Below are 11,351 nucleotides of genomic sequence, written 5' to 3'. Positions count from 1 at the left end.
TGGAGAAGGCAAATCCTGGTCATTCCTAACACCAGCATTTCCAGGAGCTCCTTCCCACAAGGAAGACAACAAAATCATTTTACCAAACAGAAGGGTGACAATAAACTATTTAAATCAAAGACTAGGTAGTCAGGATATCTGTGAAATGAGTAAAGATAGGAAGCATATCCCTGTCCTCACATACAGAGTCCTCTTGCTCCACAGAACTTGAGGCTGTAGCAGCCATATTGCTGAAACTTCATTTACCTTCACATCCATTAAAACATATCACTTTCAAACTCCAGGAGTAGTGAAAATCAGTAGTGATCATATAAGTAGAATCAGCTCCTTTCAGAGAGCACCATTTTAATGTCTCAGTTCCTTCTTTATCCTTTTTCAATGAAATAGGTGTATGTATGGGGCTGGAATAAAAATCAGGATTTTGGAATTAGTAGAAAATGATTTGTGAAGTTATAATTTGTATCTGTACGAGTGCCACCATATACTTGGAATAAATGCATAAGGGAGCAGTATCTAATGTATGTGTCAGAATCCCATTAGGTCAAAGAATTTCTATGTGCGTGGATGGTTAACCTGATAACATCACTTGAATGAAGTTCGTGGCTGGTAATGGCAAATAGGAATAGTAGGTAAAATATATTTGGGAGTATCATCTATTTTAAGATACCTCAAAATTTATTCATATATATAAAATATATATGCTGATATAGACAGTATTATACATCAGCTCCCACAAAAGAGAAAGCTACATTCTCATAGATCCTGAACTACATCATACATTCAGTGTTCATCAAAAGGGGTTAAAAGGAATGATGGTATTCACGAATGTTAACTGAAAAACTATGGGCAGAACCCAAGGGAGTATTGAACAAAGTTCAGTAAACTCAGAACGTAACAAATAAAATGGACAAAGAAAATTTTAATTTCAAGGTTTGTGCAGACAATGGTGAATAAAAAATTGTATTTCAACTATGAAAAGCTGGCTTCAATTCCACCCTGGTGATGCCAGTTTGAATCAGAGGCGATACTGCTATTCCCATTCTTCCACCCATAAGACTCTCATAAGAGGAACAACTTCTACAATTTTCAGTCAAAAATATATGACATATCAAGCAAAATAATAAGTTAAACAGGTTGCTTATCTGCTTACATAAAGTCAAATGAAATAAGCTGTGTATTTGTTTCTTGTTGTAAATTACCTTCACTCTGTGTACTTTTTGGTACGTTCTGGTATGAAAACATCTCAAAATATAACAATTCAAGAGTTTAGGTCAAGATGACCCACCCAGGAGGCTATAAAAGTTGGTTTGAATAACTAGAACTCTGAAATGGAACTAGTGTAAAATATGAAGCAGCTCTAAGCACCAAGCTTAGAGACATTAGCCCTATTAGAAAAAAAAAAAGTCCTTAAAGCTACAAAGTAACAAGTACAAACGTTCTGTATTTCTAGAGAGTGACATTCCCATTGGCCAACAGGTCCCAAACTCACACTCAGGAGGTATACCTCTTCCTTCACGTGCCAACAGATTTCCTTTCTCTCATATTAAAGATCCTCAGAAATGAACTTGGAAAACATATGAGTCATTGAAATTTATCCTGTGGACCAGTTCCTGAAGAGGTAACAGCCACAACTTTGAGATGATTAAACATGTAGTGTTTACTTGATGACTTTCTATATTTCTAGAACCCCTCAAAGCACTAAACTGCCTATTTGAGAACCTACACTTCCTAGCAGCTTTTGTTCTCTTGGGGTAAGACAAACGTCAATTAACTGACACAGGGGTCAACAACAGCTAACTTGCCCACAGTCAAGTTTTACTTTAATGGTCAATTCAACTGGCAAACTTATGTCCGTGCTTGCTTTTTACGATAATTTAATTTTAGACTAACTTTTTTAAAGAAGTTCTAGGCTTCATAAAGGCAACAGTTGATTCTTTTGCAGATTAGAAGGAGGGGCAATGGAGAAGTCTTCCCTTGAAATGTTGAGTCAGCTAAAATGATTGACTCAGGAGGTGCTATACTCCACGGAAAAGCCATCAATCTCAGTTGCAAACCTTTGTTTTCCTTTACTTTAAAGACCGCCCTCGTTTTATTCATGGAGTCTCCGAACTGTCCTAACATGCTTATGAATATCAGCAACTTCTCTTACTCAAATTTGTTCATGTTCATGTGATACAGAATTTCCAAGAGACAGTGAAGAGTACTGCAAAATTAAGAGATGGCCAAGAAAAACAAGTAATCAACTAAAAATTTCCATAACCCAGATTTAAACAAAGAATGTTTCTATCTTAGATAACATGACAAAACTCCCATCTAACATCACAATAAAATCTTAAACTACATGACTTCACTAGTATATGAATTAATATACTAGACTTATTTCTTCTACCCTAACTACAAATATATTAAGCAACTATTTCTTCAGTCATCTCTCTTTCCCCTAGTGGTGGCATTTAAAACTGAGTAATATATTTAGCTCTCAGTAATTTTGAAAATATAAAAAGGCTTCAGGAAAATAGCAACAAGATTCATTTTCAATATATCATTTGATGGGGTAGAGTCTCCTTTTGGGGATACTGGTGTACAGAACATTTCTTCTTGTCTGAGTTATTGCTTTCTGGTCTCATCACAGATAACGCCCAAATCTTATGTAGGCCCAGATTCTCTTGGCAAAACTCTCCAGCTTCCAGCACACAGCACCTCTTTCATATGTTCTCTTTTTGCAGTGAGGACCATGCCTTTCTCTTATGTTCCCAGATGGGTATATGAAAGATAAATTCCCAAAGCTGAAAAATTTCTTGGCATCGTACAACTTGGCAAGCCCCCTGCCAATTTGCCAAATTCAAATTAAATAGTGAAAAAAAAAAAACGTCCAGTCCTGAAAATTATCTCCTTCCAAGAGATTTGAACACAGCTTATGGCTTTCTCTAATGAGCCTCAGTTTGAAAAGACCCTGATGAGGGCTGAGGAGCAAAATAGGTGACAGGTTTTTAAGCAGGAGGTGTATAACGTTATCAACGAGGGGTGTAATTTATCTGGACATTATATGCTTTTTGCTGAGGACTGATTTACACATAAAGGAAATTGGCTTTCTGGAGTCCCCTGAAGCATAAATAATGTTTGTAACCATGAGGAGTTTTCCCCACATATGGTAGGGGCAGATGCTGTGGTGTCATCCTGGGGACTTTGATGATTTTAGCTGAACTCTTCTACGCTGGGCCCAGGCCCCTGACAGGTTCTTCACCTTCATCCCCTTGGTTGGCCGTTGATGAGATGGATGCTTGGGAATTCATTTTATAAACAGGACGTAAAAGGCCATGACGACACAGGCAATTGCCACAGCAGCATGCAGCCTGGTTCCAATCACAGCAGCTAGCAGGCAAAAAGTAAAAAGAGAAAAGAAATCACATCTTGCCCTTCATGTAAGTCCTGACTTTCAAGGTGATACTTTGAAATCTCTAATCATAAATGAAGATACCTATCAAGGGTCTCAAGAACCCACTGGGAATGTATTTAAATACTACCCTTGTGGCTTTAGGTTCTAGGTGAATATACTATTTATTTATATTTTGCCCTATTTTGAAAACAGACTAAGGTAGGTAGGACTCCAGATAAAGGTGCCCAAAGTAAGAAGTAAAAAAGCATCTGAGTTAATTAAATCAAAACTTAAAAACTTAAAAAATTAAATAAAAAAAGCTCCAATATATTCTTCCCAGAAATTCAGAAAATCTTCTCATTGGGAAAATATTCCTTCCAACAATTCTAGTCAAGTCTAAATGTTTAATTTATATCCTTTTACTCCATGGAGAAAATTAAAATTACCTTGATGCTAAAATAAACAATTATGTAAAAATGGAACCAAATACAATCCTAGTCTATCTCACCTCCCCCCTCACTTTGTAGCACCTCACTGTCTAGAGATGGCAATCTCCTCTTCCTGTGCAGATATGATCTTACCTTTGTAAAACACACCCCAAACTCCCTTCTTCTCTGACAGCAGCCAGGTTTTGAGACGAGGGACTTTCTTGAAGTAGGCACAGGTGCAAACAAAGAGCAAACCAAACACCAGAATCCCATCCAAAGAGTACACTGTTATAGGAAGAAAAGAAAATCTTTGGTGCTTATCCAGTTTGGGGCAGGTGATCCCACTGGAGAACTCCAAGAAGCACAGAGTGTGATATACTATCAAGACGATAACTGCAACTGCAGTGCCAACCCTTGTCAAGAGGAAGCCAAGGTCCTGGGACTAGGAAGGTCACCTCATTCCCTAAAACTGCTTTTAGGCATCCCTTAAAACAACTTCACTGCACCTTATGCACTCCTCCCCTTTAACTAACCACGGGTCCTGAGAAGCATGCATCAGTTGATGTGGAATCAGACTCTCAGGAATGGTCAGTGTTGGCAAGAGGTTGAAAGAGGCATAAGAATCCTTTGAGCCTTAGTTGAGAGAGTTAAAGACGTTCTTATTATAAATCACTCAAGTGATAAAGGAGAGCTAGAAATGTGGCCAAGTCTCTCAGATCTGCATCTGTTGATGAAGAAAATGTTAAGGCAAAAAATGTTAAAGCTTAAGGGAAATAGCAAGAGTTAGAATCCATATGACTACAATTTTCCTAAGCTTATCTTACACTTTCCTCACTGGTGCTAATGCAAATAGTTCAAAAGGGACTGGCTTCTCCAAGAGGCTTGTAAGGGCCAGAACGAACTTCTAGGAAAGGAAGAGAGGTACAGACCAGGGACCGAGGACTTGGGGTTTCGGTACGAGAGGCACTACGGTTCTACATGAACCATGGGAACGGGGAACCGCGGAGGGGTATAGGGGACAGGAGTCTGAGGCACTCAGAGGCCAAGAGGGGCTGCAAGGGGAGGGGGCGGAGAGAATGACCACGTCAGCCCCGGCCCCACCCGCCACGTTTCTCCTCATCTTTCCCTCCCAGCCTCTCTCTGAGCATTGGCATTCACCGTTTGTCATCGCGGCTGGGCACGCGCCTGGCTAGGGGGTCCGGGATCAGCGGTGATAGTGGCGAAGGCGGGGGAACCAGCACCCGCTTGACACTTCCCGATCTCGGCCGCAGCGACGGGTTGGAGCCGTAGTACGCAGGCGCAAGGGCAGAGAGGCGAGCGTCGAACGCAATCAGGGGTGGCTAGCAGATTGCCGAGGCAGGGAGACCTTGGGGGTGGAACTCACGTGCTGACTTATGGGTAAAAAGCGCGCTATCAGGGAGGGTTCCTACGTGGCCACGGTAACCAAGTCTCCTCCGCTGGTCGGGCGGAATTAGTACTGGGGCGTACCCTGACTTGTTTGCTTTGCACTTTGTACTATGACGTGTGTATGTGTGTGTGTGTGTGTCTGTGTGTGTATGTGTGTGTGTGTCTGTGTGTGTGTGCGACTCTGTGTATGTGTGTCTGTGTGTCTGTGTGTCTGTGTAGCAACCGACCTGCAACCGAGAGATCTCGGTACTGGACTTCAAGAGGCGGCTCCTGCGGCCCCAGGACTGCCCTTGCTCCGCTGACCTTTCTTACTCCCTATAGAATCTGGATAGTCAGGCTACGTCTGAACTTTTGAAATGAAATAAGGAACATTATAACAAACGCAAGTTACATATTTCAGATCCTAAAGCTCCACATTGTCAGGAAACATTCAGATAATTGTCTGTTTGCGTGGATTTTTCTTTAAACTTTCAGGAGAGTCTCGATTATCTCCTGTATTTCGTTAATGCTTTGATCACCTCCGCCACTTTGACCAGGAATCCGCGATATCTGGACAGCGCTGCTCACACGTTCACAAGCTGACGATAGGTATCGTCAGGTTTTAGTGGTGTGAATGGGATGGAAGAGACAAAGCCACAGATTCCATTTTATAAATTGAAATCCTTGATTGTACACAACTCGACCTGCTTTATTAGAGTCTAGGCGAGAGAACGACTCTCAGTCCTCTGAGGCTGAAATTAGAAGGTTACGCGTCCTCAGTGGTTGACAAGATCCTAAAAGGACTCTGTGCCCCTCTTGATGTAGTGCCATCTGCTGGCTGCGGCCAGCTTGGTTACGCAGGAAAAAAAGCTACCAAAGCCTCCTTCTAGGAGCTAGAGTACCGAGAGGCAAAACACGAAAGTATGATTGATGCAGGACAAACTCCTTGTGATAATATACATAAATGTAGAATTTTAAAAAATGGAATATTATGGGACAAAACCTAGAAGGCCACATATATGCCCAAAAGAACTGCTCAGGACCACTCAAAAACAAAACAAAAAACAAAACAAAACAAAAAATCCTGTATTCGTCTTTGAACCTTTCACCAATCGTAATCTAAGACAGCGCATAAGCACTAGCATCATCACTAGCAACTGACTGTTAATTTTCTGCTCCATGGCTGGATAAAGGCCCCAAACCCTTCCAACCAGATCTTAAACAAATTCATTTTCACTAAATTAGACTGAATCACGTAGCTCATCTACATCTAAAAAGATTCTTTTTCTGGATATGATGAAACTCACTATCCTCCCTGAATTGTACCTAATTGGTCTCTTTACCCAGGTTCTTCTTCCAACTAAATATAGACGCTTCTAAGATACCCACACCCTCTTTTTCTTGTTAACTCTTACTTAGTAACCTGTTCTGTTCCATGGCTTTACCATCTCTATGCAGAGTTCTTAAGTTGATGTCCTACCCAAGCTCCAGTCCTACATTTCTAACAGATGTTCTTCTGACATTTGAAGTGTTTAAAGCCCAACTAATTCCCCTCTGATTTTCATGTTTCTATGATTAAATTATTTTTTTCCTAATCACTAAATGAAAAATTTGTAAATAATCTTGGAATCAATGAAGTCTTTTTTTTCCCCAAAAATGTCATTCAAATTGCCCCCTTTTCAATCCTACAGACATCGTGTTAGTGATTTTACCATTTCAGTCTTCTTTAAGCATTAATTATTGCCTCATAACAATGAAAAGTTACTTTTTTTTAGTGTTTTAATATTTTCAAAGCAAACACCTTGTTTTAAATCTTATTCAATCCTCACAACTGCCTTATTACCCCCATTTTGAAGATAAACAGGTTTAGGGTAAGGACTGCCCAGTATCACACACAAGCAATAATTCTGGTCTTCTACACTCAGGACTAGAAAATTTTACTCCAAACTATAACTGTTGTTTCTTTAACAGCAACCACTGTCTGTTGAATATATGTCTGATCCTTTACTCTATTTAAGGCCTTCCAGAAGTATTTTCCACTTTCCTGTATGAGAACTTTAAGCTTCAGCTGTGAAAAGACAATTCTATGTTCTTCAAATGTACTCTTTGCTTTTACATTTTGCTCATGACATTTACTTTTTTGGAAATAACTTGATGTCATTTTTTACTAGATGGAAACCTCTTCAGTTTTTGTAATGCTCTGAAAGATAAGTCTTTGCTTACTTGTCACTCACAGAGTTTAAGAAGAAAATTTAAGGACAAAGAAATCACAGTTGAGGAGCTGGGTAGAGTGATTAATTGACTAATTACTATTTCAGAAAACAGTGATCGATATTACTTTGATTAAGTGGTTATTTTTCAATCTGCTCAGAATTTACTTTTTTCTGTTTCTCCTTTTTTCATGTGTCTATATCTATTCTCCTTCCTACTCTTTTTCCCTATTCATTCATGTTTATTTTCTTCCTTATTTCTCCTTTCACCATATTTTTTTCTAATATTAATAAAGTATTTTACCTTTTTAATATAAAGTGGATCTCACCCAATTTTTATTTCAAAATTAGTTATACCAAGAATTTTATATTTAAAAAAATGATATTCTGTTTCTCTCTGTAAAATTGAACTATAATGGTTGCTCCTTTCTAAGGTCGTTGAAGGATTAAATGAATTATTATTTACAATAATACCTGGCATGAAGTAAGTGCTCCATAATGTTAGCTATTACAATTGTTGTCATTGTTGTTCATTTGTTTAAAAAATATTTACAATGTCTACTAAGTGCTGAGAACTTTTATAGATTTGCAGGCATAGAGGCAAAAATTAGTCCCTGCCCTCAGGAAGCAAACTATATTGGGGAAGATAGATAAATAAAAATATTTTAGTAGAGCAGAGGCATTATGTATGTAAAGACATTATCTTTGATCTTCACAACTGTATCGCAGAATATTTTTTCAAGAAGAAATCTGAAGCTCAAAGAAAAGGCATGTGGGTGAGATCATAGCTAGTTAGGATCCAAAACCAGGTCTATCTGACTTCAAAGCTCCCTTCCCCTTGTTATCTCGCTGCCTCAAATTAGAATGCTGTCCTCTGAAACTGATCTTTGATGATTTTGTTTCAAGCATTCGTGTTTCTGTTGCCCTAGAAAGCTCTGTAGCCTCACATCAGTCTAAAGCCTGGGTCACTGGCCTTGCAGCCCAACTGCAAGGAATAAATAGAGCCCTTCTGGCTGGGGACTCAATTCAGACAGTCCTTCCTCAGTTCATTTCAGCCTCCACGGGAAGACAAGCAGTTGTTGCCAAATGCCTGTCAGTCAAGAACAGTGGCCCATTTGTTAGGGTTGTTGCAGTTACTGTGGCAAACACTGATCAGTCATGGGGACCGTGACGATGGCATTCTGGTTTAACCAAAGAGTAAGCTCAGTAGCTTGCAACAAAGCTTTATTTGAATTACAACATATTTGAAAAGGGATGTCAAACAGGCATTAATTTATGCTGCAAATATTTGTTCCAGGACTCTTAAGTGTAAGGAATGTGCCAGCCTTTGGGAGCTCAAAGATGAAACAAAAACAGAGTCTGTTCTTCGTAAGTTTAAGATTTAGTAGACAAGATAAACTGTGTGTATAAATAACCAGAAAATACAGTAGAAAGTGAGAAATGTCCAAAGAAAATGAAAAATAAGTGCTTTCAGAGCATAAAGGAGAAAGTGCTTTTGGCTGGAGAGCTCAGGGAACGGCTTTATGAAGGAGCTGGGCCTGAAAGGCATGTAGCGTTTCAACAGAAAGGAAAGGTGTTCTAGTGGGAGAAAGTGATCAAAGGCATGGAAATGGGAAAGTCCAAGATAAATTTGAGGCACAGCACCCTCTTCCCTCCCTCCTTCACTGACTAACTCCATTCATCACTAAGGTCTCAGCTCAGACTTCTCTTGCTCAAGGGAGTCTTCTCTGACCTTGGGCCTCCTACCCCCATCATAAACTTCTAGAGCACACAGTATCGATTTAATTCATGTCCCCCTGCTGCACTATAAGCTTCATAAGCCCAGGGCTTGTATTTGCATTGTCTGTCATTATCCACAGTCCCATAGCAAGTGTTGAACATTACAAGTGCTTGATGAATGTGTGTTGCATGAATAACTGAACGTGACCTTGTGGAACTATAATATAGAGTTCATGAAGAACAGCAGACCATCGCACTGAAAGGTAATTTCTTGAATAAAAATAGCTGACACTTATGGAATGTTTACCACATGCCAAGTATTACCCAGAGCACCTTATGAGTATTAACACATCTAAGCCTCATAATAATCTTATAAAATTAGTAACTTATTATTCTCATCTCATTGATGAGGAAATGGATATAATGAGAGATCAAATAATTTGTCTCAAAGTAATATAGCTGATAGGTAGTACACTTAGGATTTCAAACCCAACTCATTTGACCTCAGAGCCTGCATGTTTAACCAGAGTCTGGACATTATTTGGTAAACAAGCAGGGTTAAGACTACATAAGATTATTGTGTAAATTCTGCAAGACATTTAAAAAATAACACTACCTCACTAAGCCCCAAACAGGGAATAGCATTGCAGAGGTCTATACCCTGGGATAGAGGGCAGGGAGTAGGGGTGACGGGGAAACAGGGTAAGGGTAGGACTGTTACTGGGACAAAAAGGGGCCTGTTTGCCTGTGCATGTCTAAGGCAAAGAAGAGATATGTGCAGGTTTTGCAGCAAAGAAAGTAAGGTTTCTTTAGAGAGTTGCAAGTCTCAGAGACACAGGCAAGCTGTTGCTCTCAACAACCTAGCTCCCCGGGTGTCTTGGGAGTACAGATTATATAAGGAAACATCAGTAGGCACGGAAACTAAAGGATTTGGGTTTGTGGGCACTGATGATTGGATGGGGATGGGGTAATTGATCATCGTGTCAGGTTCTGGAATCAGCCATGGTGCCATCTCATCTGGTCCCTAGGTCTGGGCCCATGGTCTGGTCCCGTGGCTGGTCGGGTAGTTCTACCTCAATGGGCCTGGGGCTGAAACACATCTAAAGCCAAGATGTTATCATCCTTAGTCTAACCAAAACTTGTAGACCTGAGGCTTAGTTGATTAATGGAGCAGGCATCCAAAGCTGGAAGGATAAGGGTGAAAAAAAACAACAACAACAACAGTGAGTCACAATGCCATTATCTGGGCAAAACCGGCCTGAATCAGAGAAGAAAAGCTATATTAAAGAAATGAAGTTTGTGTGGGGTAACAGGTCTGGAGTTTCAGCCTAAATTTTGGATCTGGTTAGTACTCTTCCATCATGCCTCAAGCCCACCACCTAGCCTCCTGCATTCCTCTTTTCTGAGTCCAACCTCCGCATTCCTTGCAAATTATTCTCACACACATCAGCCCTATCTCCCTTTTATCCGCTACTCCTGTCTGCTTCTCTGCTGACTCCATTCTTCCGTGAACAAATCTCTTTTGTCCATTTCTTTAAAAGCTCATAATACTTTTTTTGCTATAATGAAAACCTGGCTTTTCCTAACAGTTAGCTAGGTGACACAAATTCACAGCCTTATTCATTCAATAATTATTTATTCAAAATAATTTATTCACTCTCTTTGATCCTACTATCCTCTAAGGCTCCTTTTATTTCTTTACTTTTCCACCTTTCGCCATCCAACTACACATTCATTCCTTAACCTCTTAAAACCTGGCTTCCATCTTCACTGTTGCCCTCAAACTATTTTGTCAAGATTATTGTACCACCTTCCTCATCGTCAAACCCAAGGCCTTTTCTTAAATCTCTTTATCTCTGTGGCACTGAACACACCTAACCTCTTTCTTCTTTTTGAAATTTTTTCTGTTTTGGCTTCCAAAATACATTTTCCTCTTTTTCCTCCTCCTTCTCCTCCTCCTCTCTCCTTTCTGTCTTTTGCCTTTTATCTTTTGCTACCTCTCAAGCCATTTTTCTTTCTCTGGATGTACCTTTTCTAAGGATATGCCCTTTGCCTCCCTTCTCTGTTGCTTTTGCTCCTGTGCAGTCTTTAAATGATCACATTTTTGTTTATGTCTTTCATACCATTTTCTTCAGTCCTAATTTCTCTGTGGCTTTCCAGGCCTGCAGTCCCATCTCTAGAAGGGACATCTCTAGACTCTCGCACTCAGACTGGATACATTTTCTTCTTTCC

The 11,351-nt window shown here is 39.8% G+C and overlaps 1 protein-coding gene across 1 annotated transcript; it reads right to left on the bottom strand.

The window, feature by feature from the left end:
* Positions 1-909: 909 nt before the first annotated feature.
* TMEM167B (transmembrane protein 167B) lies at positions 910-5,111 on the bottom strand. Its single transcript, XM_006919588.3, has 3 exons — positions 4,963-5,111; positions 3,958-4,089; positions 910-3,372 (listed from the first exon to the last, which is right to left on the bottom strand). Exons 1-3 carry the CDS (start codon positions 4,970-4,972, stop codon positions 3,290-3,292), a joined length of 225 nt encoding a protein of 74 aa, XP_006919650.1. The 5' UTR covers positions 4,973-5,111; the 3' UTR covers positions 910-3,289.
* Positions 5,112-11,351: the final 6,240 nt, after the last annotated feature.

Source organism: Pteropus alecto, unplaced genomic scaffold (assembly GCF_000325575.1).
Source record: "Pteropus alecto unplaced genomic scaffold, ASM32557v1 scaffold106, whole genome shotgun sequence".
NCBI classification, from domain to species: domain Eukaryota; kingdom Metazoa; phylum Chordata; class Mammalia; order Chiroptera; family Pteropodidae; genus Pteropus; species Pteropus alecto.
Note: the sequence above shows the minus strand (reverse complement) of the source record. Positions and strands in the feature narration are given on the sequence as shown.

Bases quoted from the DNA above. Each gene is read 5' to 3' on its own strand.
- TMEM167B (XM_006919588.3), bottom strand. The intron at 3,373-3,957 runs GTAAGATCATAT...TTTGCCTGCTAG, and splicing joins TTGGGGTGTGTTTTACAAAG to CTGCTGTGATTGGAACCAGG.